The 27,318-nt window shown below is 40.7% G+C and overlaps 1 protein-coding gene across 1 annotated transcript in view; it reads left to right on the top strand.

Moving 5' to 3' along the window:
• UBE3D (ubiquitin protein ligase E3D) overlaps window positions 1-25,275 on the top strand; it is a 160,208-nt gene extending 134,933 nt beyond the window's left edge. Inside the window, exon 10 of the mRNA XM_068985326.1 lies at window positions 24,819-25,275. Within this exon, the coding sequence (XP_068841427.1) occupies window positions 24,819-24,839 (21 nt within the window). The 3' untranslated portion in view covers window positions 24,840-25,275. The remainder of the gene's footprint in view (window positions 1-24,818) is intronic.
• Window positions 25,276-27,318: the final 2,043 nt, after the last annotated feature.

The raw sequence follows: 27,318 nt of genomic DNA, 5'->3' as shown, positions 1-27,318 counted from the left end.
CTTGCTGAGCTGTGGTCGCTGTGTTTTGTGTGTGTGTGTGTGTGTGTGTTTATTGGAGTATAGTTGACTTACAATATTATGTTAGTTTCTGCTGTACAGCAAAGTGAGTCAGTTAAACATATACATATATCTGTTCTTCAGATTCTTTGCCCATGTAGGTTATGATGGAGCATTGAGAACAGTTCCCTGTGCTCGTGGTCATTGTTAAGACCCCAGATGATGCCTCGGTGTTCAGAATAACATTTGGATGATCTTCACACTGTCATTGTCACCACCCACCTAAATTTCTACGTGTTAGATCACTTGATGATTGTGCCTGTCTTTAAGTGTGCGTTTTCGTCATGAAAATGGTTATTACCCGATTCTTATTCTTGGACCCTTACATTACCCCAACTGGTAACCTTTGTAAAAAATCAAGATAACCATGGAATCCCCAGGACCCCACTTTGTCATAGTTACCTCCTCACAGGGCTGTGAAGGGCAGTGAGGGTCTCTGCCCCTCAGTCTCCGTTTTGAGGCCTGTGAAGCAGTGCTGGGCAAAGCTGTAAGCAGTATAGTCTAAACCAAGTTCCTTTTCTGCCTGGGTGCTTTGCCCAGTAGGATGGAAGTATTAGCAGTACTGGAGTTGAAAATATAAAAATTCCCAGTCTGTTTTTACCTCCATCCTATTAAACATTTTCTTTTTTTGATACCTACATAGAAAACTACTAAGCCTGGGTTCTAGTTTTACTCGTTAATTTAATCATTTTTTCATTCCAGCTCACAAATATTTATGGAAAGGCTGCTGTGTGCAAGACCCCATGAAGGGATAGACAGAAATTTAGATAAGACATTACCATCCCACAAGCAAGTTTGCTTTTTGTGGGGGTGGACAAGAATGCTTTTTTTCACTGAGAAAATGAAAACACCAAGTGTCAGCAGGAAGAGGCATGTTGAGGCAAGGGCTGTTGAACATTCCATGGGGCTGTTTTTGCAAAGTTTGGGAAATAAAAATCACTGGTGCTTTGTCTTTCTTGAATCCCACCCTACGAAGTATAGCTCCCTGGAATCAGCAGTTCAAGTGTTGAATGGATGATGAACAATGTTGAAGATGGTGGCCAAAGCATAACAGTGCTTTTCTTGCCTACCACCTACCACATCTAAAACTCTGTGCCGTTTAAACAGTAGAGTTGGGAAGGGGGGAAAGGACTGCATCCAATTTCACTCCCCTACTGGGCCTCAGGTGTGCCCACAGGAACCAGGGTGCAGTGTGAGACTGTCAGATTTCCAAAAGAATTTAGCTAATGGTCTTCATTGCTCAGAGAGCTTGCCTCCCAGAGAATCAACACTAAGGTTAGAGACAAGCATGGAACTTCAGGCTTCTGAGAGCCTGTGAGGGATGCGGGTTTTTGAAGGCAGTTTTTCTAACTTGGAGAGTTCTCATTTGTCCCTCCCAAAAGTTGAAGCAGCTACTTATTCCTGCACAAAGGGAGAGAAAACAGACATGCATGCTTGTGCTAAAAGTCGGCTAGTTCAAACCTCAGGGAGAAGTTCTTGGTTGGGGAGAAGGCCAGAATATTGAAGAAGCTCAGCAGCATCTCCTCCAGAGGCATTTCTGAATAATCTGTCTCTCGGATGGCTTAGGTGTACAGGTAATGGGAAAAGCTGACTCAGGGCTGCCTCCAGGCTTCGCATAAAATGTATTCTGGGTGCCACTGTAAGCATTAGGGAATGAAACTCACTGGCAGGAAGGCTAATAGTATACAGTTCAGATTCCCCCAAGGGAAAAATGTTTATGAAATTCAGCTTTAGTAACCTGAGTCATGAACTTGCTTTCTGCAAACATCAGAGTTAACAGCCCCTGTACCATAAACTAGTTCACGCCATTGCATTTCCAGATCCATTTTTCTTTCCACTTAACAGCTTTTTACTTTGTACCAGAAATTCTGAGATGCAGAGGGAACCATGGAAATCAGCTGCCAGCTTGTTATTGTGACCTATGAGACATAGGGAAATCCTCACCCAGCTGCATGCCCACCCCACCCCTTGGCTGCCTCGCATGAGACATTTTTGAGCTCAGAGTGATAGGCTGGAAAAAGGATGGTGTCCGGGGTGGGTGAGCAGATGCTTGGACTCCTGGGCCAGGCAGGCTCCCTGCCACCACAGCTTCTTCACCCAGTCTGTCTGTGCACTGACGGCTTCGACATTTCCCCGAGGCCAAAATATAATTCGTTCAAGAAATTTTAAGTAGAGTAGCCCATGGCTTAAATTATACCAGTAGAAGAAGTGGGAGATGGAAGGGTATGTTTGAAGGAAGAATAGTAAAGATGACTTCTGATACCCCATCCATCTTTCCCCAGTACAATTTTTTTGGACATTTTTATGACAAGTTTTAATTTGTCTCTCCCTTCATTCAGTGAGACACAACAGCTAGATTGGGCTGGAGTTGGTCATTTCCCTTTCCTCAGGTCAGTTCTGCTCAAATAATACCCAGCAGGTTAGATTCTAGTTACAGGCTTCCCTGATGGCTCAGATGGTAAAGAATCTGCCTGCAATGCAGGAGACTCAGGTTCAATCCCTGGGTTGGGAAGATGCCCTGGAGAAGAGAATGGTAACCCTCTCCAGTATTCTTCCTGGATAATTCCATGGACAGAAGAGCCTGGTGGGCTATAGTCCATGGGGTTGGAAAGAGTCAGACACGACTGAGTGACAAACACTTTTACGTTCACTAGATTCTGGTTAACTAGTGTTTCCTGAGTGGTCAGTTCATTTCAGTTGCTTCAGTTCAGTTCAGTTTAGTCACTCAGTCGTGTCCGACTCTTTGTGACCCCATGAATCACCGCACGCCAGGCCTCCCTGTCCATCACCAACTCCCGGAGTTCACTCAAACTCACATCCATCGAGTTGGTGATGCCATCCAGCATCTCATCCTCTGTCGTCCCCTTCTCCTCCTGCCCCTAGTCCCTCCCAGCATCAGAGTCTTTTCCAATGAGTCAACTCTTCCCATGAAGTGGCCAAAGTACTGGAGTTTCAGCTTTAGCATCATTCCTTCCAAAGAACACCCAGGGCTGATCTTCAGAATGGACTGGTTGGATCTCCTTGCAGTCCAAGGGACTCTCAGGAGTCTTCTCCAGCACCACAGTTCAAAAGCATCAATTCTTCGGTGCTCAGCTTTCTTCACAGTCCAACTCTTACATCCATACATGACCACTGGAAAAACCATAGCCTTGACTAGATGCACCTTTGTTGGCAAAGTAATGTCTCTGCTTTTCAATATGCTGTCTAGGTTAGTCATAACTTTTCTTCCAAGGAGTAAGCGTCTTTTAATTTCATGGCTGCAGTCACCATCTGCAGTGATCAGTCGCTTAGTCGTGTCCAACGCTTTGCGACCTCATGGACTGCAGCACGCCAGGCCTCCCTGTCCATCATAAAATCCTGGAATATACTCAAACTCATGTCCATTGAGTCAGTGATAACATCCAACCATCTGATCCTCTGTCGTCCCCTTCTCCTGCCTTCAAATTTCCCAGCATCAGGGTCTTTTCCAATGAGTCAGTTCTTCGCCTCAGGTGAGCGAAGTATTGGAACTTCAGCTTCAGGATCATCCTTCCAGTGAATGTTCAGGACTGATTTCCTTTAGGATTGACTGGTTTGATCTCCTTGAAGTCCAAGGGACTCTCAAGAATCTCCCAACACCACAGTTCAAAAGCCTCAATTCTTCGGCACTCAGCTTTCTTCACAGTCCAACGCTCACATCCATACATGACTACTGGAAAAACCATAGCCTTGACTAGACAGACCTTTGCCGGCAAAGTAGTGTCTCTGCTTTTTAATATGCTTTCTAGGTAGATCATACCTTTTCTTCCAAGCAGCAAGCGTCTTTTAATTTCATGGCTGCAGTCATCATCTGCAGTGATTTTGGAGCCCCCCAAAATAAAATCTCTCACTGTTTCCATTGTTTCCACATCTATTTGCCAGGAAGTGATGGGACTGTATGCCGTGATTTTAGTTTTTCGGATGTTGGGTTTTAAGTTAGCTTTTTCACTCTTCTCTTTCACTTTCATCAAGAGGCTCTTCAGTTCCTCTTTGCTTTCTGGCACAAGGGTGGTGTCATCTGCATATCTGAGGTTATTGATATTTCTCCCGGCAATCTTGATTCATCCAGCCTGGCATTGTGCATGATGTACTCTGCATGTAAGTTAAATAAACAGGGTGACAATATACAGCCTTGACATACTCCTTTCCCAATTTGGAACCAGTCTGTTGTTTCACATCCAGTTCTGACTGTTGCTTCTTGACCTGCATACAGGTTTCTTAGTAGGCAGGTAAGGTGGTCTGGTATTCCCATCTCTTTTCAGAATTTTCCACAGTTTGTTGTGATCCACACAGTCAAAGGCTTTGGCGTAGTCAGTAAAGCAGAAGTAGATGTTTTTCTGGAACTCTCTTGCTTTTTCGATGATCCAGTGGATGTTGACAGTTTGATCTCTGGTTCCTCTACCTTTTCTAAATCCAGCTTGAACATCTGGAAGTTCTCAGTTCAAGTACTGTTGAAGTCTGGCTTGGAGAATTTTGAGCATTACCTTGCTAGCGTGTGAGATGAGTACAGTTGTGTGATAGTTTGAACATTCTTTGGCATTGGCTTTCTTTGGGATTGGAATGAAAACTGACCTTTTCCAGTCCTGTGGCCACTGCTGAGTTTTCCAAATTTGCTGGCATATTGAGTGCAGCACTTTCACAGCATCATCTTTTAGTACTTGAAGTAGTTCAGCTGGAATTCGATCACGTCCACTAGCTTTGTTCATAGTAATGCTTCCTAAGGCCCACTTGACTTTGGACTCCAGGATGTTTGGCTCTAGGTGAGTGATCACACCATCATGGTCATCTGGATCATGAAGATCTTTTCCTATAGTTCTTCTGTGTATTCGTGCTACCTCTTCTTAATATTTTCTGCTTCTGTTAGGTTCATACTGCTTCTGTCCTTTATTGTGCCCATCGTGGCATGAAATGTTCCCTTGGTATCTCTAATTTTCTTGAAGAGATCTCTAGTCTTTCCTATTCTGTTATTTTCCTCTATTTCTTTGCATTGATCACTGAGGAAGGCTTGCTATTCTTTGGAGCTCTGCATTCACATGGGTATATCTTTCCTTTTTTCCTTTGCCTTTAGCTTCCCTGAGCGCAGACCTTGTTAAGAATAGAGTGCTCTGGTGTATTTCTGAATGGTTACAATTCCCCTTTCTTCTCTGGAGGTTCAAGGGGATTTTTTCCCATTTTTACTGTGAGAACATGGGTGGAGCCTCAGGAGGTAAATCTCATAAACCTGTGGGAATCATTATGACTGGATCTTTCCAGTCCTTAACTCTGAGACTTTTCCACACTCAGCCTCCAACCATTCCTCAATTGTGGCACAGGTTTCCTACCCCGGCTCTGGTTCCCTCTGGTGAACCTCTCCTCCAGTAAGCTGTGACTCCCTGCATTGTCCTGTCTCTCCAGCCTCAGTTTGCCCTGTTTCCTCTTCTTCCTTATGGATAGAAGAAAAGTTGCCAATTTTTCATTCTGTTCACTTTTTTGCTTGTTAGGATGGAGTAGTGACTTCCAAGCAGCTTATATGTACAACTGGAACTTCCCCCAAGATTTTAAAATGTTAGTCAACATTAACTGAGCATGATTTGGATATGAAATGTGTTTATTGAACAGTTTAACTCATAGAATTGAAATATGAACATTTTCCCCCAATCTTGCCCTTTAGCTCTCCTTTGGGGTAAGGAGAGAGATTATTGAGTTCTTTTTCTTTGTTTCTTTTGGTAATAATGAACATTCAGTAAGATGTTCAAATTTTATAATAGCTGTTATGTTTGAGTTTTGACAACTGTGTATACACTAGGTTTCTCAGCCTTGGCACTGTTGACGTTTTGGAATAGGGAGCTGTCCTATTAATCCATGACCTCTTGTCACTAGATGCCAATACCATCCCCTTCTGAGGGGTGACAATAGAAAGTGTCTCCTGGCATTACTACATGTTCCCTGGGCACCAAAGCTATCCCTGGATGAGAACCCCTGATGTACAAACACCCATTTAACTACCATCCAAAAAGAAGATAGAAATCATATCCATTCCTCCAAAAAGTTCCCTTCAGGCCTTTTCATTAATCCTCCTTCCCCTGAAACCACTGTCTCTCATTTCTATCATCACAGATTCATTTTGCCTATATTTGGACTTTTTAAATTAAATCATACAGTGTATACTCTTTTTTTGGGGGGGGGTCTAGTCTCTTTCAATTAACATAATGGGTTTGCAGTTATTCACATTATTGTGTTTATCAGTGGTTCACTCATTTCTTATTTTAGAATAGTGGTCCATTGTATGAATAAACCACGTTTTGTTAATACAGTCTGTTCTTGATGGACACTTGGGTTGTTTATAGTTAGGGGCTGTTTTGATAAAGTTGCTATGGCTCGTCTGGAAAAGTCTCTTTGTGGACATGTTTTCATTTTTCTCAGTAAATATCTAGGAATGGAATTGTTGGGTTGTAGGGTAAATGTATCTTTAACTTTTAATAAATTGCCAGACACTGCTGCAAAGTGGTTGTACCATTTTACACTCCCAGCAACTGTGTGTGAGCATTGCTGTTCCCTATTGTTACCCACACGATCATCATGTGTTGCCTGTTGGTGTTGCCAGTTGCTTTTTATTGTTGTTGTTTGCTTTTTTTAAAAGTGGAGTATAGTTGATTTACAATGTTGTGTTATTTTCAGGTGTACAGCAGAGTTAATCAGTTACACATATACATATATCATCCATATTCTTTTTTTTTTAGATTCTTTTCCATATAGGCTATTACAGAATATTGAGTAGCGTTCCCTGTGATATACAGTAGGTCTTTATTAATTATCTATTATATATATAGTAGTGTATATATGTCAATCTCAATCTCCTAATTTATCCCTCTTCCCTTTTCCCCTGGTAACCATGAGTTTGTTTTCTACGTCTGTGACTCTACTTCTGTTTTGTAGATAAGTTCATTTGTACCCTTTTTTAAAATATTCCACATAAAAACATCCTATGATATTTATCTAACTTACTTCACTCAGCATGACAATCTCTAGACCCATTCATGTTGCTGCAGATGGCATTTGTTCTTTTTTATGGCTGAGGAGTATTCCGTTGTATACGTATGTAACACATCTTTATCTGTTCTTCTACTGATGGACAGTTTTTAGGTTGCTTCCATGTCCTGGTTATTGTAAACAGTGCTGCAGTGGGGCGGGGGTGGGGCATGTGTCTTTTCAAATGGTGGTTTTCTCCGGGTATAAGCCCAGGAGTGGAATTGCTGGGTCATGTAGTTCCAGGTAGCATTAGTGGTAAAGAACCCACCTGCCAGTGCAGGAGGTGTAAGAGATGTGGGTTCGATCCCTGGGTCAGGAAAATCCCCTGGAGAAGGGTATGACAACCCACTGCAGTATTCTTACCTGGGGAAGCCCGTGGAGAGGGGAACCTGGGGGGCTACCGTCCATAGGGTCGCACAGAGTCAGACGCAACTGAAGCAAGTTCGCATGCAAACACACGGTAGTTCTGTTTTCAGTTTTCTAAGGCGCCTCCAAACTGTTCTCCATAGTAGCTGCACCAATTTACATTTCCGCCAACATTTCCCACCCTCTCCAGCATACTTGTAGATTTTTTTTATAATGGCCATTCTGACCAGTGTGAGGTCATTGTAGTTGTGCTTTACATTTCTCTAATAAGTAGTGATGTTGAGCATCTTTTCCCATGGTTTTTGGCTATCTGTATGTCTTCTTTGGAAAAATGTCTATTTAAATCCCTTGCCCATATTTTTGATTGGGTTGTTCTTTTAATTTTGAACTGCGTGAGCTATTTGTATATTTTGGAGATTAATCCCTCGTCAGTTACTTCATTTGCAGATATTTTCTCCCATTCTGAAGTCTTTATGTTCTATTTATGATTCAGTTGCTTTCGTTTTAGCTCTTCTGGTGGGTATTTCATTAGGATTTTTATTTGCATCTCCCTGATGACCAGTGATCTAAAGGAGATCAGCCCTGGGTGTTCTTTGGAAGGACTGATGCTGAAGCTGAAACTCCAGTACTTTGGCCACCTCATGCAGAAAGAGTTGACTCATTGGAAAAGACTCTGATGCTGGGAGGGGTTGGGGGCAGGAGGAAAAGGGGACGACAGAGGATGAGATGGCTGGATGGCATCACGGACTTGATGGATGTGAGTTTGAGTGAACTCTGGGAGTTGGTGATGGACAGGTGATGGACAGGGAGGTGCTGTGATTCATGGGGTTGCAGAGTCGGACACGACTGAGTGACTGAACTGAACTGAACTGATGATGACCATTGATACTGAACACCTTTTCATTTCTTTTTTGGTTACTTACGTGCTTTTGTGAAGTAAGACTTTTTATGGTTTGATTTGGAGGAGTCCCCGTTACACCTAGACTCCACTCCTGATAATACATTCAGGTTTTACAAGAACCTGCTGCTGCTCCTCAGTGGCTGGGAAAGGTTTTACATCTGAATAAGATTGCTCTAAATTACCATAAAACATGCCCTTCCATTTTTTGTTTTCTTTTCTCCAAAGATACTGTGAGGTTATAGGGTATTTTCCTTTAGTGATGTCAGAAATACTCCTCCTAATTAGCCAAACAAGTAACAAAACTACTTTTATTTTCTTTGATAGACTTCCAGTACCCACCTTTGCAACAACTGTCTCAACCTCATCCTTCCACAGCTGTGACAAAGAAGTTAATGCAGGGACCTGTCCCCACTCAAGGCAGTGAGTCACCTCTATCATTCCATGCCCAAGGGGGTTTCTTGGTGAGCCTTTTTCAGGAAGCATTTTTCTTTTACTTTTACAGGAAAGTCTTTACCTAGTTTTTTTAAAAAAGTAAGTTCTCTATCGAGAAAGATTCCTTTTTCCATTTAAGTTCTGGTAACATAGCTTAACTTTTTCGTTTTAGTTCCAATGGGAAAGGAAGGGACTTGTGAGACTTCTTTGGTTGGAGTTTCTCTCTCTGTTGCTGCTGCTGCTGCTGCTGCTAAGTCGCTTCAGTCGTGTCCGACTCTGTGCGACCCCATAGACGGCAGCCCACCTGGCTCCCCCGTCCCTGGGATTCTCCAGGCAAGAACACTGGAGTGGGTTGCCATTTCCTTCTCCAATACATGAAAGTGAAAGTGAAGTCAGTCAGTCGTGTCCAACTGTTCGTGACCCCATGGACGTATTTTTCTAACCTGTTTGCCTTATGTAACCAAACAGAAAGGTTCATCTCTGAGTGGTTGAGGACCTGGCTTCTAAATAAGATCTGAGTGCACTTTGAAAATGGAATATGGTAATACCCAGAGTTGGGTAGCAGGTATGTATGTGTACACATAAGGTAACATGTCCAAAGCACTTTGGAAGCAGTAAGACGATCTCTAGTTCTTATCTCCAAATTCCAGTCCTCACTGAAGGACCCACTTTCTGTGGGAGAATGTCTGAGATAAGACGAGTCTGAGTCCTGTCCTACCAGAGAGCAAACCAACCAACCAGCCCAACAGAGAAACAAAAAAAACAATGTAAATGACTGGGATCACGTCCTCAGGACATAAGCTCCGAGTTGAAGAGGTCCTCGCTGACAGAGATGGGACGATGTGAGCATAAATGCAAATAGTGACTGTAGTAGAGTTAAATAGTATTGGATGAATTTTACAGCCTTGAGTTTATAATCACACTAAAAACACAAAACATACTCTCCACATTCTAGTGTGTGGAAAACCAAGAGGATAAAAGATCTGATTTCTTCAAAACATAAAAATCAAAGGGAGAAAAAAGGAGAGAAGAGGAACTTATGATTTAAAAGAAACTTAAAAAACATATGAAACCATTGTAACACTACTTAGACATGTTTGGATTCTGATTTGAACAAACGGCAGCTGTTAAAAAATTTTATGAGCTAGTTGGGGAAACTTGGTCCCCGAATGGATATTTGACTCTGTTAAGGAATTATTATTAATGCTCTGGATGTGATCATGGCATTGTGGTTTTATTTTTATACCAATCCTCCTCTTTTAGAGACACATACTGAATTATATACAAAATATATATCTGCGATTTGCTTTGGCAGAGTTGTGTGGCAGAGCTTTGGATGAAATGAAATGACCATGAATTGGCAATTATTAGTTTCTGGATAACATCTAGAGATTTGTCATAATACTGTTCTCTTTACTAGAGAATATGTTGATATTTGAAATCTTTTCATAAATTGAAAATAAACAAAAAACAGCTAAGTGCCCTGCAGATTGGTCACTGGCCGAAGTCTGAACAGTGAGAGGTGACCATGGGGGATGCTAGGACTTTTGTGAGAAGCCCTGTCTTTTTTCTTATTATTATTGAAGTAAAATTGACTTAAAATACAAGTTTCAGGTGTACAGCATCATGATTTAATAGTTTTGTACATTACAACAAGGAGCCCTGTGTTGACAGGTTTGTTCATAAGTTTGTCAGAATGAAAAGATAATAATCCACTGATCTGACCTGTCTTCAGCATTTTTCTCTCCACATTTGTTCAGTTGGAATCATACTAATGTTACGAACCAAGCGTTCTTGAGAAAAGGAATGAGACCATGCACGCTTATCTCATACGGCATTCTTTGTCTCAAAACCCTTACTGAAAGACCCCCAACTGGGCCTACTTCCCTTTCCCATTTGTTTTTCATACCTTAGAAAGATGACCTCAAAGAAATTTGGGGGAATTTTAAAATATATATATATTATACACATACATATATATATATACACACATATATATATATACTTTTTTCTCAAAGAACATTTTTTTACCCCTAAACCATTGGAAAATAGAGAACATTTTCCAAAAATGTTTATAGGCCTCATCTTTAAATATACCAAGTGGAATGGTTCTGAGAACACAGCAGCCTCATTGGAATAGCTGTCTATGCTCATGGCCTTTTAGCAAGTTAGTTGCGTTAAAGACACCTGAACAATATATAAGTTTCAGATTTCTCTCTCCTTCCCACCAAAATATAGTGCATTTCTTTCACATGGCTTTCCAGTCCTTACTCTCCTCAGGTCAGAATTTACATTTCTGTGTCTTATCTCAGAACTTCCCTAATCCTGAAATAACTCTTTCACACTTTGTTGTGAATGACCAATAGGTATTTGATGTTAATCTTGTAGTTCATGAGGTTCAGACCCTACATAGGTAGGTGGAGGGAGGCTTTTGGCTGAATAAGCTTCTCTCCTCATCTGTGGGGAGAAGGAAGAGAGGGTCTTCCTGGGGCCGGTCACAGACACACAGTGTCTCAGCCAGTCCTTGACCAGCCAGAGGAAGAGGGAAGCCCCAGACTACAGATGCAGCAATCAGGCACGGAGGCTCAGTAACCTGACTGTGTTGCCTCTGGAAGACACTTAAACGCTCTTTCTCCTAAGTCAGGGAGCATTCCCAGGTGTAAATTTTGCCAGCTGTGACTTGATTGAAGCATGCAAGTTGCTCATTCATTCTGTGACGCCATCTCATAGAACATGCATTTCTTTGGAAACCTGGCACCATGAACTCATAGTGAACTCTGGAAGCCAGCATTTTAAGGCAGTTTGCTGATTTTAAATGTTTCTGATATTTCCTAACAAAATATAGTTGGAGACATTGGTCATCTCCCAGGTATTCAATAATCCAGAAGCCAGAAAGGACCAATCCACACTGTAATACACTAATGATTGAATGGTTATAGGTCGTATTTATGTCCATCCAGTCATTCCCACTGCTTTACAGAGTGCTTTGATGAATTATCAGTCATGCTTCTTTATAGTTAATGTTGTAAGTTGGATATATTGGGGAAAAGCTTATTTATTGGTGACTTCAGCCAGATAGTTTCATGTATTAAAGACTCATGGGTTAGTCAATAATACTGGATTCAGAATTGAATTTCTATGGAATGAATCATGTCTCTAACCAAGGATGTGCTGGTTTGAACCCCATGGAGTTGGAGTTACACACCTTCCTTACATAATCCCTATCAGTGGCCTCTGGGCTCAAAAGTTATTTTTCTAGCAGCTGGTCATTTTCAACTAAGCCATCTACATTCTTCTATTTGCAAACCCTGTAGGCTTGCAGTTTTTTCTTCAGATGCAGCATCTGCAGTTTCATTCCCTGCCACTGGTAGATAGCATTGTCCTAGGGTAGTATAAGTGAGAGAAAGCCTTATGTAAGCCTTGGAAATTTCATATACACAATCAGCCATTTGTGCTTCTTCCTTTAAAAGTAATTAAAGAAGCATGAATTTATTCATGAATAGCGGAGAAGATGCATTGGTAGCAATGTTTAAAATACATAAAACATTTATGTATAGTTATAATAAGGCTTCACCTGTCTGCACTTTCCTCTTCTCTACCTGATTTCTTCTGTCTTCTCATGGAGCTTAGATGGCAGGTGTAAAACTTGACCACTTTGAACCCTGGAAACCCTTGATGAGTATGTGCTCTTTTCTAATCTCATACGCTGAGCTGTTCTTAACTTGGAGACACTGCACCAACAACCCCTTTTTGCTTTCTGTGTGGCTTAAAGCAAAGGAAAAAAAAAAAAAAAAACCCTCAAAACATTGTCTTCTTCGATGTGCCGCTTTCCACAAGCACTTACTTTTGTTTCTTTGTGTAGTTGTAAAATCCTCATGCACCTCCTTTAAAATAAATAAATTACATTTTATGAGCCTCGTTTATTTCCAGCAACTCCAAATAATAGGCTTTGGAAATAAACGGTGTTTATTTTAAAATGAATATAGTAGCATGCTTTCCATTCTAAAGATTTGTGTATCTTCAATATCATATTTTCAAAGTAATGTCTAGGTAGTAAGTGGCTAAAGAAGATAACCATCTGATTATAATTTGATCCCTTCCTTTCTTGGCCCTAACTATTATTTGATTATTCCAAGTTATAATCTTTTCAACTGAACTGATTAAACTATGCCAGCGTAACTTATCCTGTTTGCTAAACTTTCAGACAAAAAATTCTTTCTGAGATTTCAGACCGATTTCTCAATTTACCCTGTTGGCTCACTTCACTTGCCAGAAGGTTTCTCTTCTAATCGAAGAGTTATTTTCTCTTTACAAGTAAGGCTTTAATTTGCCCTTCTATCTTTCTCTTTCTCCTCCTTATGTCTAACCTAAAAGAAATAATCTACTTTCTTCTTAAAACATAAGAGGGACTGCATCATTTCAAGTGCTACTAAGTGTGGCTTAAAAAGTTGGACTATGATGGATTCTTTCTTCAACTAAAGCTACTATAGCAATTATCTCTCACCATAATTAGATGGCAGGGAGCTTGGATGATGAAATGAATACTAGGCTCAAAAACAAAGGCCCAGCCTTTTGACTAGCTTGTAGCAGTGAGCAGAATTTACTCATCTTCTCCAGTAGGAACCAAGGGTTTCTCATTTATAATCTGGAGACAATTAAATTAGAAATTTAATTTGGTGGATTTTATAAAGATTTAGTGAGATGATACCTGGCACTTAATTTCTTCACTGCATTAAAAACATATTAACATTTACTAACGGGCTTGTGCTTGTGTGTTAGTTGCTCAGTCATATCCAACTCTGCGAGCCCATGGGCTGTAGCCTGCCAGGCTTCTCTGTCCGTGGAATTCTCCAGGCAAGAGTACTGCAGTGGTTTGCCATTCCCTTCTCCAGGGGATCTTCCTGACCCAGGGATTGAACCTCGGTCTCCCGCATTGTGGGCAGGTTCTTTACCGTCTGAGCCACCAGGGAAGCCCCAAAGGGCTTATACAAACAAAAAAATTAAGTCCCCTGTTGATAGGTTAAAAAAAAAAGGACATGAATTCATAATTAATCAATTTACAAGAAAAACAGTTATTAAACATCTGGGGAAATGTTTAAACTCATAGCAGTTAAATAAAATTCAAAAAGCATTGAGGTGTCCTTTCCTTTTACTAAATTAGCACTAATTAAAAAAAAAGTTCAGATGTTGGTGGCATTACCAGTTGGTACAGCTCATTGAAAAAAATATGCATCAAATTATATTAATATTCATACCTTTCAATCTAATAATACCATTTCTGAAACTCTATTCTGAGGAAATATTCTAAAATGTTGAAAAAAACTTATAAACATGATAGTGATTATCTCATCATTACTTTTGATCTTGACAAACCTGGGAAAAACTTAAGTTTGTAAAAGATTAAGTTATGATGGACTTCTGCAGCTATTAAAAGAAAGATTCATTGAGCAGCACCTAAAAATTAAAAGGGTTTATGAGGTAAAAAATATGCACACTGATAATCAACGTGAGGGACTTCCCAGGTCACTCAGTGGTAAACCCGCCTGCCAGTGTAGGAGACACAGGTTCGATCCTTGGGTGGGGAAGATTCCCTGGAGGAGGAAATGGCAATGCAATCCAGTATTCTTGCCTGTAAAATCTCTTGGAGCCTGGTGGGCTACAGTCCATGGGACTGTGGAGTCACACACAACTAGCAACTGAGCGTGCATGCACAGCGCAGTCAATATGAGAACAATTCATCTTAGAACCATGTGGGAATAGACCCAAGTGATGCTAGGGTATTATAGCATATTTTTTTCTTTTTTCCTGTTTCCCCAAATCTTATGTAAGATACTATTACTTTTAAGATTAAAATTAGAGTTTTAGTTTAATGTATTCACCCTGAAAAAATATTTGGCAAGTGCCTCTTATATGTCCAGAAAATTTGCTATAGCAATTTGGGCTTTAAAAAAATGCCAGAATCTTGTTTCATTATTTACTCCAGGGCAATACAAAAGCAAAGAAGTGTGCTTAGTGAACTGTTTACAGTAAGTACTTCATATACAACCTAAGATTTAAGGTTCTATTGTGTGTAACCTAAGCATTTAATGCCAGACCGTCAGCCCAACCCCTGTTAAACATAATGGTGTTGTGTCTCACTGTGGCCATCTGCTTCAGGACTCATTCCAAAATTAACTCACTAACTTACTCAGGTCATTCCACCAAGGAAAATGGGATCACAGTGATATATTAACCATAACATCAATGTGAACAAGACTTTGAATAATGCATCTCAGAGCAACACTCTAGGTAACTGAATTAGAATAAGCCAGACAAGGTCATTTGAAAAGTACTGTGGCATTATTTCAGCTGACATTTTTAGTGAAATAATTGCAGAGTCACTGAAAGCTGTAAGAAAGAGTGTGAAAGATGGCTTGTACACTTTGCCCAGTTTCCCCCAGTGGTAACATTTTACAGAACTGTGGTACTGGGCATTGACATGGTACAGTCCTCCCATCTTAGTCACATCTCCCTGGCTGTATTTGTACTCCTGTACGTCTGTGTGTGCAAATGTGTGAGGTTCTGTGTAATTACATCCCTTGGTATGTTTGTGCATCCACCAAAGCCAAGATGCTGAGCAGTTCCATCGGCACCAAATCCTTGCTCTTTCATAATCACAGCCTTCCTCCACTCCCCGCCATCCCCAGCCCCTGGAAACCACTGCCTTGTCCTCTAGTTGGGAAATTTTGTCATTTCAAAAATGTTACATAAATGAAACCATACAGTAGGGAAAGCTCAATCCTTTGAGCTTGGCTTAACTCCCTTGTGAATCTTCCAAGTTGTTGCATGTATCAATAGCTCGCTGGTTGTCAGTGCCGCCAAGTAAGTATTCATGGTGGATATACCATCATTAACCATGTGTCTGGGCTGATTCCAGGTTTTGGCTATTAAAATAATACTGCCATGAACATTAACATACAAGTGTTTATGTAAACATAAAGTTTTCATTTCTCTGGGATAAATGTCTGAGACTGGAACTGCTGGGTCATACAGTGATTACACGTTTAGTTTTTCAAAGACACTGCCAAACTGTTTTCTAGAATGCCTATACTGTTTTGTAGACATAGTCCAAGCAAAGTACGGAAGGCTTTTTCTTTTTCTTTGCCAAATTATTCTGAAGTCCTATTTGTGACAGTTTTCATTACCTGAACTAACCAAATAATTTTGCTAAAGATAGCTATGTTGAGTAAGTAGATGTAGAAAAGAGAACTTTAAATCAGGGCATATCAGAAGCTCCTCCCTCCAACCCCCCCCCCCCAAAAAAAAAATCACTTAATCTTCATAGATGAGCTTTACACAGTAGGTCAAATTGAAATATTTGACCCCTTTAGTGTTGCTCAGATGGTAAAGAATATGTCAGCCATGGGAGAAACATGGATTTGGTCATTGCATCAGGAAGATGCCCTGGAGAAGAAAATGGCAAGCCACTCCAGTATTCTTGCCTGGAGAATCCCATGGATAGAGGAACCTGGTGGGCTACAGTCCATGGCATGGTAGAGTCAGACACAACTAAGTGACTTAAACTTGGACTTTTCAGTCTCTAGGCAGCTAGCAAAACAGACTCAACCCTCATTTCATAGCTGTTGGGCTCAATCTCCTATACCCATAACAGAATATTGGCCTGGACATAATTTGTTTCTCCCTTGTGTGACAATCTTTCTGTCTTCTATAAGGGGAAAAAATGTTTTTTTAAAGGATTTTTGGATACCGTAGATCAGCATCTTCACTTTGCACTGGCCAGAAACAAAGGCCCTGGACTAGGAGTTAGAAGACCTGTGTTTGAGTCCCTCCTCTAATAAGCTGTGTCACTGTAAACACATCCCTTAAGTTTGCTCAGCTGGATAAGCTGGATGGAATTCCCAGTGGAACCACCTGGAGGACCTGCAGGACCCCAGTTGCTGGCCTGCCCCTGGAGGCTCTGGTTGAGCAGTTCTAGAATGGAATAGGAGAATCTGCCTGATATACAAGTTCCAGGAGATACCAATGAGAACCCAGGCCAGATTATGCTAAAGTGCCTTCTGGCTCAACAGTTAGTACTATCCCCTCAGCCATCCCCCTCCAAAGGACCCCTTAGGTTTGCTTTCCAGAATGAGTTGTTTGTTGGACCTTTTTTTAAGTGACCGGATATATAGTGGAGTATAATGCAGCCATTTAACATGTCATAGAAGAATATTCACTGTCATGAGAAGCTGCTATAATATATCGTTAGGTTATAAAGAAGCTACACATTACAAAACAGCATATGCAGAAATGTCCAGTTATACATAGAAAATAAATCTTAAAAGATATATCTAAAATGTCAATAATAGTTATCTCTAAATCATAAAGTTGTAAAAATTTTATTTTCTTCTTTCTGTGCATTTCTGTGTTTTCTAATTTTGTCTATAACTCATATTTATTGATCATTTATTAGAATAAAGAATTCCCATGAGCAGAACAACTCCTGATTTCTCTAAGTTTTAATAATTATGGTTAAATACCAACCAGCACAAACTAAGACTCTTCAAGTATGAGATAAAATTGTCTAGGAGGCTTTAGAGAGGTAGCTATGACCTTCCTTAGCCCTTTCCCTAAAAAGTATGGGCAGTCACTTTGTGCTGTTCTTCTTACTCAACAGAATTCTGTACACATGCACCTAAGTAGTCCTGCCCCAGGATCACTTGTTACAGCATCTCATTATTGCCTGGGTGATTGTTTCCATAGAGCTTTTCCACAGCTAACTAGTAGGATCAACAGCTATAGTCTCCCAAGCTGGTCCCTCCTTCGTCCTTGACAATGGGTTGAAGTGATTTAGGTGAAGCTAGTTCTTCCTTTGGGACTAGGAGGGACTAGCTAGTATCTCTGTTAGAAAAATTAATATTTACTCCTAAAATAGGAATGTTAAATTATCACTGACATAAATTTATATAGATGCCAGAAACCAGTTACCTGCTGTGGAAAGCTGTTTTGTTCCCCATGTGGGTTCGTGTCCCCTCCTGGAATTTCTAACTATACTGATGTCCCCAAAACTTTGTTTTCTTCAACACCCACACCTCTCAAGGTGAGAATGAGCATGACTTCCTTGAAATAATATTTATTAAAATGGTTTTGCTGCTAAAAATTTTAAGGAATTAATACTATAGAAAAATGTTCCATTTCTGAACCCTAGTAACTCCATTTCTGAATAAACTTGTTTGATTGGAGGCATGGTGTCGAAAGGGCAGTGCAGTGGTGATTTCAAAACACCAGTCTCTCCAGAGCTGCAGCACACCACTGTTCTTTCTGCATATACGCACAGTTCCCTCCTGTGCATATCCCTTAAGCATGAGAAATTCAAAGGACTTTTTGATTTATGAGTGATAGTGTGTTTATTGAGGTAGCACTATTTACCATTTACATTTTAACACCCACCCATATTGGTATCTATCATAGAATTTTTTCCTTTAAATGAATGTGTTTTGTGCTTGAGAAAATACATTTTTATGTACGACCTCAAGACTGTTGCCGTCTACATGTCTGCACCATGTGTTTGCTATCATGGGTGAAGTTGCTGGGTTTGCCTTATATAACTGAGAGCTTCAGCAGTTGCATCCAGATGGCTTGTTCACCGCAGTGCTGTTGCAATAGCACCATCCAACACCAGCAATGCCTCCACAATCCCCTTGCTGTGAAAGAGGTGATGGGAAGGTTACGTCTAGAAGTTTCTTGCTTTGTTGAAAAACAGGCTCAAGACCCGGGAATTGCTGCATTTGATCATGTGTCCTGCCTCATTGGGAAAGGAAAGGGCCTCTCTTTATCTCACTCACATCTCCGTCTTCTGGTACTTCACACACTGCCTTTAACTAGAAAACATAGCTGTGCTGTGCTTTACTGGTTCTGGTAGGTGAAAAACACAAGCTTTCGATTGATCTGTAAATTTTCCAACTGTGTTGTTATTGTTGTTCAGTTGCCAAGTCATGTCCAATTTTTGTGAATTGTGTGACTGCAGCACGCAAGGCTTCCCTGTCCTTCACAATCTCCTGGAGTTTGCTCAAATTCATGTTTGTTGAGTTGGTATGATCCTTTGTCGCCCTGTTTCCCTCCTGTCCTCAGTCTTTGCCAGCATCAAGGTCTTTTCCAGTGAGTTGGCTCTTCGCATCAGGTAGACAAAGTATTGGAACTTCAGCTTTAGCATCAGTCCTTCCAAAGAATATTCAAGGTTTAGGACTGACAGTTTGATCTCCCTGCAGTTCAAGGGACTCTCAAGAGTCTTCTCCTGCACTACAGTTCAAAAGCATCAATTCTTTGGCGCTCAGCCTTCCTTCTGATTCAGCTGTCACATCCATACATGACTACTGGAAAAATCATATCTTTGACTATACAGACCTTGTCAGCAAAGCGATGTCTTTGCTTTTTAATATGCTGTCTAAGTTCGTCATAGCTTTCCTTTCAAGGAGCAAGCACCTTTTAATTTTATGGCTGCAGTCACCGTCCACAGTGATTTGAAGCCCAAGAAAGTAAAATCTGTCACTACTTCAACTTTTTCCCCTTCTATTTGCCATGAAGTGATGGGACCAGGTGCCATGATCTTCTTTTTTTGAATGTTGAGTTCTAAGCCAGCCTTTTCACTTTCCTCTTTCACCCTCATCAAGAGGCTATTTAGTTCCTCTTCATTTTCTGCCACAAGAGTGGTATCATCTGCATATCTGAGGTTATTTATATTTCTCCAGGCAATCCTAGTTTCAGCTTGTGCGTTTCACATGATGTGCTCTGCATATAAGTTAAATAAACAGGGTGATGACATGCAACCTTGTCATACTCCTTTCCCAGTTTGGAACCAGTCAGCTATTCCTTGTCCAGTTCTAACTATTCTAATTGACCCGCATGCAGGTTTCTCAGGAGGCAGGTAAGGTGGTCTCGGATTCTCATCTCTTTAAGAATTTTCCAGTTTGTTGTGATCCACACAGTCAAAGGCGTTAGTGTAGTCAGTGAAAAGCAGATGTTTTTCTGGAATTCTCTTGCTTTTTCTGTGATCCAACAGATGTTGGCAATGTGATCTCTGGTTCTTCTACCTTTTCTAAATGCAGCTGGTACATCTGAGAGTTCTTCATTCATGTACCATTGAAGCCTAGCTTGAAGGATTTTGAACATTACCATGCTAGCATGTGAGATGAGTGCAACTGTGTGGTAGTTTGAGCATTCTTTGGCATTGCCCTTCTTTGGGATTCAAATGAAAATTGACCTTTTCTAGTCCTATGGCCGCTGCTGAGTTTTCCAAATTTACTAGCATATTGAGTACAGCACTTTAACAACATCATCTTTTAGGATTTGAAATAGCTCTGCTGAAATTCCATCACCTCCACTAGCTTAGTTCATAGTGATGCTTCCTAAGGCCTGCTTGACTTCGCACTCCAGGATGTCTGGCTCTAGGTTGGTGATCACACCATTGTGGTTATCCTGGTCATTAAGAGCTTTTTTGTACAGTTCTTCTGTGTATTCTTGCCACTCTTCTTACTCTTTTCTGCTTCTGTTAGGTCCTTACCATTTCTGTCCTTTATTGTGCCCATTCTTACATGAAAGTTGCCCTTGATATCTCTAATTTTCTTGAAGAGATCTTTAGTCTTTCTCATTCTACTGTTTTCCTAGTGTACCGTGGACTAAATAAAATACAATTTTATTTAAAATACAAGGTAAAGGTTTAAGTGACATTAAAGACAGTGATTTTACTTGCTTTTTTCCTACTTTCTAAAGGCTCTTACAGAATTTGAGTTGGAAGGCTTCACTGATGTTTCCTTGGTCTAGTATTTCTGTCCACATTCAACGTACACATACTTATTGTCATTTTAGAGGGATAGGATCTTCTTCCTTATTGTATTGCTTCTCACATCTTTGGTCCTTTATTCCATCCTTCCTGTTTGTTCATTTAGCAAAGCCAGCTTCTTTTAATGGGAAAAAAGGTATATCCCACTCTGCGCCATGCCAGGCTTTATTACCACACAAGTTTTCCTAATTAGAGTAATAACTACCTCATTCAGGCTACTTCTTGAGAAATCTGACTTCCTTTCATAACCCAAGAATGGTCTTTTTTCTGTGATCAGGTGTTAGGCGTCCATCCTAGACTTATCCCAACCTATTAGAATCATCTCATTACTTGACTGTCTCCCCCACTCACATATTAGTGCCACGAGGGAGTACCTTCTCAGTGTGTTCTCTGACTGGACAGTCACAGACTTACAGATGGTATTTAATCATTTAATGAATTGAGTGAATGAAGCCAGCTTGCCAGCCCAGTAGAGGAAAATCTCATATTATTTATTCAGTGCAAAGAGTGGAGTCCACATTGTCATCAACACAGGCCTGATTGATGCTAAATTAGCAAGTTAGGAAGCATTTTGTACCCTGTTGTCATTTAAGACTCAATGTGATTGAAAAAGTAATTTTCTTTCATTATTTTTATATTTACATTAATATTGTATATTTTATTTTGTAAATGAAGCTTGAGCCTAGAAACTGGATTTTATAATATTAAAATAAAATTTGTTTCCATGTCATAACATTTATTTCAGAACATAACTTTGAACATGAACCATACCTAAACAAAAAATATGTTTAAGGCATAGTTTTTTATATTTACTTATTAAGTCTACAGTACCCTTTCAAAGGAACATTTGTGTGTAGCTGTGCAACTTTCTCTGAAGAGTCTTTTCTAAAGCTCAGTTTTACTATGAAACACATTTTTCAGTATTTTACAGTTTTATCTGTCTTGTTTTGTGCACCTCAAAGCATTTATGTAGCATTTTTTTAAATGTTAATTTTATCTTGTGCAGGCTGCCTTGACAGCATGTCTTTCTATTGATTGAAATTCCAACTCTATGCTGAGGAATAGAATTCATAGTATAATTTTGTTAACTAAGACAAAAAGAGCATTCAGAAGTGTTTAGCATATTTACGCAATTGTACAGAAGCATTATAAACTGAACATTTGGTCAACTATTACTGCAGCCTGGCCCTGCTTATGGTGGCTTAAGATTGTTTTTAGATGGTGACTCAAAGCAGAGACAGTATTTTTAGACAGTTTCACTCTCCCTCCCCTTTTTCATTCCCAAGCGTCCACTTTCAGGAGAGAACAAAGAGGGTGAAACCTTACAGCGAACTCCAAAGAGCCCTATCTCCCTCATTTCTAATAATTATTTATACTTTTGTAACTAGATACTCCAGAAATACAACAATGGAGCCTGAAGCTGTAGCTGTACTCATAGACTCTGCAAAGCTTTAAAACTTTTTACTTTGGGGAATAAAACTAAAAAGATGAAATACGGAGATTTTTCTCAGTGTAATGGAACAAAATAAAATTATCCTCTCTTAAAATAAATGGCAGGTAGGGAAAGCAATTTTTCCTGTCACGGATAAAAGCTAGGGAAAACAAAATCTGCATTTGAAATATGTTATCTCAAAATGTTTTAAATAAAAAGAAGCTAAACTACATTGTACAGTACCTGTTCCCAAGGATGATTGCAGTTTCTTGTTATTAAGTCCTGAGAAACACATAGTGTCCTTGGCAGAAAAAAAAAGACATAGTAGGTCAAATTAATTTTTTTTTTCTTTTTTGACTGAGGGGCTGCATTTTGCATTGTTTGTTTTAATGAGCGCAGACTCTTAGGTAGTTTTCTCCATCTTGCATCCATGTTCACAAGCATGCAAAAGAAAGTAACTCTTTGATATATGAGGCAATATGAAGATCGAAAGTCCCCCAACCTGTGCAATTTTATCTTGATCATCTATCTGTAAACTTACAGGGGGGAAAGCATGGATTAGAAATAAAAATTTCTTCCTAAACCCATCACTGCTACTTACTAGCTTTGTATCCTGAGCAAGTCACTTAGGTTTTCTGAGCTGCTGTTTCTTCATTTGTAAAACAAAGTTTCAGATGCCTGCTTTACCTAAATCATAAGACTGCTGAGGATGAAAAGAATCAAAATAGGAAAGTGTTTTACAAGTTTCTGGTAGGTCCTGTTATAGAGTTTAATGAGCTTGTTGAAGGTCACAGAGACATCTAACTAAACCTCTTGTTGAAGGTCATGGAGAGATTTAACTCTAAACTGCAGCATTTTTCAGCACTGGCACTGTTAATGCTTTTAGGCTGATTATTCTTTCTTATGGGGGGTTGTCCTGTGCATTATCAGAATATCCCTCCCTCTCTACCCACTAGATGGCTTTAGCATCCCCCAAATTGTGCCAGCCAAAAATATCTCCAGGGACTTTCCTGGTGGTCCAGCAGTTGGGACTCGGTGCTTCCACTGCAGGGTGCACGGGTTCTATCTCTGGTCCCAGAACTAAGATTCTGCATGCCGTGACAAAAAAAAAGAAATCCTCAGACACTACCACATGTACCCTGGTGGGCAAAATTGTCCCAAGTAGAGGACCACTGATCCGTGTGGTTCTAGGGCAAAAGTTCTTAAAACCATTTTTATGACAACATTTGTCACCATCAGTTATTCTAAGTAGTTCCTGGTTGGAATACTCCATGACATTGCGGCTCTCAGAATTCAAAAAGGGATGACTGGTTTTCAGCCACCATCTTTCTGTCTCTGAGTATCAGCAGTGGCATTGGCTTCTTGGGAAGGTCCCTGTGAACTGTTGTTGAAGAAGCAGAGTCTCCCAACAGAGATACTGACCACAGTGAGCCAGAAGTCAGACTCAGTAACCCCTGAAACTCCTTCCTGGGATTCTGTGATCATCCCCTAAAGGGCCCATCTGGTCTCTCTTCAACAGCCCCTTCTCATCTGAACATTCATGGGCTTCTAATATCTGTCACCAGCTGAGAGGCCAGGGAGAGAAACACAAGTGTCTTCATAACTATTATCACAGACTCTTGACTTTAAGCCCTTGACGTTTGCACCAGTTGTCCAAGTTTACATTTTCTGTAAGAAGAGGTGAGCTCATGTCCTTCTACTCTGCTATCTATCTCCTCCCCACCCCATGTTTATATTTTATTTAGGAATCTTAACCTTTCTTCTTTGCCTGCTCCTTCAACTTTGTTCTCACTGCAGAACTTGATAGAAAAACTCAGCTGGAAGTTGATACGGAAACACAGCAGGGGCTTTTCTCACCAGCATCGTATGAAGAGTAACATCCTTCTGAATCACTTGACGAAAAGCAGATGCCTTCTGCCCTTGCACGACTCTTTGCTTTTCCTTTCCCCTTAACAGGGCTCATTAAATACACACCTCCTTTGACTGCGTTTGGGGACTTAAGTACCAGCTGTCCAAGAGTGGAATATTTTCGCTTCTGTTGCTCACTCCTTCCCCCCAAAAATGGCCCAGGACAAACTTCCACATCTTTATCTCCGACTGCGTGCTGCTCTCTTCCAGATGCTGTCACTGTCCGCAATTTATTATCACCCCTGAACTAGAACTTTCAGAGCATTTATGGTTGACTTTATTATATTTGTTTCATAATTATCCAAAACTATTGAGAAATTTGATGCATTTGATCTGGGCCTTATTAAATAGTCTGAAATAATTTTTTATCTATATGAATTAAATTTTTTGAAACAACTGAATTTTAAGATAACTTGTACTAACAAGCCCATGTATAGAGTTGAATGTGGTTAAAAGCATTGGCATGACTGGAAGAGAGATTAGTGTAATTAACAATCATGACAAGAACCTGGAATTGCCCAGGAGTCTTCAGGATTTGGAAGTCTGTTCACAGAAGATCCAAAGCAGCTGTTTGAACCAATGGGAACAAGAACTGGATTACTTCATGGCAGTACAATGTTAGTGTCAATTTAAACTTAATTTTTTTTTCCCTTTAAAGTGCATGTGAATTATTTTAATTACTGTATGGTTTATTTATGAAAGAACTAATTGGCTCCCTCTGTAAAATAGCAGTATCTGGCGCAACCAGGAGTCATTTTTCTTTGTAGACCAGCTAGCATCCTTACTGACCAGACTTACCTGATCCAGGTTTGATGTGCACTCAGCCATTTTATCACATTATATAAGGAAAGCGCTGTGGGTTTTTCTTCCTTTTCCAGGTGGCCTTTTTGAAGATGTAGCCAAGGGAGTCGACACATTCCTCTCCACAGCACGGGGTGCACCGGCAGCCAGCAGTCAGCACAGTGGGCAGCAGTTACAGAGACAAGAACCCGGCTACAGAAAGAACAGGGCGTTGCAGTTCTGAGTTTCCTTGCTTGCATCTGTTCTCTAAGAGAAGAGTTAACTTTAAATCTCTGAAACACCGAGGCTGTGCAGAAAGTCATAGTAGCAGGTTGAGAGATAAGTATAGAATTTTCATCTCTGTTTCCCGCCGAGAGGAACATTCAGATATGTGCTGTGTCAGCACCACCTGGAGAGAGAGAGCTGGCGGAGACCCATCTGTCCTGTGTGGAGGCAGCGAGGGGCTTCGCTGGTGGAATTGAATGTTAGCTGCTGTAAATCTTAGAACATAAACTTCCAGAGAACTTCTCAGATTTGTTTTAAAAAATTTTTTTTAAGAAAATATGGAACTTCTGTATACCTTATTCAGAGGAGATGCTCAGTAAATAAATGTCTGTTGAATGCCTGATTGTCAAATTAAAGGGTTTCCCATTTATGAAAAACTGCTTGTGTTCCTTTTCTTCTTTAATTCCTTTACCATTACCAAGTACGCTGCAGATGAAGAAATATACCTCACTGGCCTCCTGTTAGAGTTGTCTGAGTCCTCGTGCTGGAGCATGTGGTAAGGGAGCCGCTGAGAATGACAGAGCTGGAGGGGGTCCTACAGGGCGCAGGACCACCCCTCCTCTTAGGGAGAAGGTTTGAGACTTGCCTGTCTTCTCACAGAAGGAGCCACCTCGGGGCTGGAGGTAGGCAGATTCTTCCTGCCCACTTCTTACTTAGGAGGACAGTCTCTGGATCTGCAGCTATACCTGCTTCTCTCACCAAGCCTGTTTGCTACCAAACTCACCTTAGGCTGCTCACTACTTGAAAGTCAACACTCCAGAGACAAGTGTTGATTGGAACGGAAAACCTCCTTTATTCATGAGGCTGGCAACCTGAGGAGGTGGCGGACTCATGTCCAAAAACCAACTCCAAAGATGCCGCTCGACCATTGAAGTTTTTAGAATCGTTTGGGGAGGAGGTCAGAGTCTTCTTTATCTTCCCACACATGCAGACTTTCTTCTGACTGGCCGTTGGTGAGGTAACAAGGCTGTGCTCCAAGAATCTTGTGCTCGCTCTGGGGTTCCCATCCCCCACCAGGATGGGGCCTTTAGTTTCTGCGTGTGTGCGTGCTTAGCCACTCAGTCATGTCCAACTATGTGTGACCCTATGAACTGTAGCCTGCCAGGCTCCTCTGTCCTTGGGATTCTCTAGGCAAGAATACTGGTATGGGTTGGCAGTGCCCTTCTCCAGGAGATCTTCCTGACCCAGGGATCGAACCCACGTCTCTTTTGTCTCCTGCATTGGCAGACGGGTTCTTGACCACTCATGCCACCTGGGAAGCCCTTTGTTCCTGCAGAAGAACTTAAGCATATTGTTATGTATGTCCCTTCAGAAGGAACTAGGATCCTGCTCTAATCACTGCACTGTATCTTCTTGATGGGTCCTCCTTAGTTTCTGCATTCCTTCTCTTCTCTGAAGAGAAATTGAATCTGCCCTTTGGAGTTCAGGGAAGGTCAAAGAGGCTGAATGAAGCCTATACCCTATGAACAAGAAACTGGAGACAAGGACAGAAGTTGTATCCAGGAAGGCCCCACAGAGCCCTCCTCTGATTCATACTGGCACTAATTCTACCCTGTGGACTATCTAATACCTTTTTACTCAAAAATTTCCCTGTCTCCTAATTTCCTAACACCCTTAACACAGGGGTCACTGGCACGATAATTTAGTGAACCTTTCATAGCTGCTTCTTCCTTGTAGTTTAACCAAAACAGGGGTCCTACTAGCAGAGCAGTGGTGTAGCACTCTTAATGGTGCAGCTGGTGGACATAGGAATAAAAACCCCATTTTTGATCCTGCAGAGTCATTTTATTAAGCACAGTTTGAAGCACTGTAGTTCTCAGTATTTTTTCCAAGACTCACGGTCATAAAGGAAAATTGGTTTGACTTCACTTACACTACTCAGCTGCCACACACCTCAGTGACTTTCAGTTATTTAGATTTCTACCTGTCAGTATAGAACAGAGTTTCTCAACCTTAGTACTATTTACATTTGAAGCTGAATAAGTTTTTGTTGTGGAAGACTGTCCTCTTCTGTAGGGAGGAGAAACTTTTTTTCCATACACTTCTAAGTTCAGTGGTTAGGGCTTGCAAATCAAGCTGAGAAAAGACAGATTAATGACAGAAATAAAACCAATTTAATTACATACATCTGAACAGAAGTTTCACAAAGAAATGAGACTTTAGGAAGTGACCAGATGATTGAGATTTATATACCATCTTAGACAAAGAGAAGGGAGTTTAAGTCTTCTGGGCAGGGGGCATTAAGTTCTAGGAAGGTGAGGGGAGGAAATATACCATAAACAAGGGTTGTCTTGTGCAGATAATGACAATAAG

The sequence above is a fragment of the Capricornis sumatraensis genome, chromosome 13 (genome assembly GCF_032405125.1).
Source record: "Capricornis sumatraensis isolate serow.1 chromosome 13, serow.2, whole genome shotgun sequence".
Taxonomy (NCBI): domain Eukaryota; kingdom Metazoa; phylum Chordata; class Mammalia; order Artiodactyla; family Bovidae; genus Capricornis; species Capricornis sumatraensis.
Note: the sequence above shows the minus strand (reverse complement) of the source record. Positions and strands in the feature narration are given on the sequence as shown.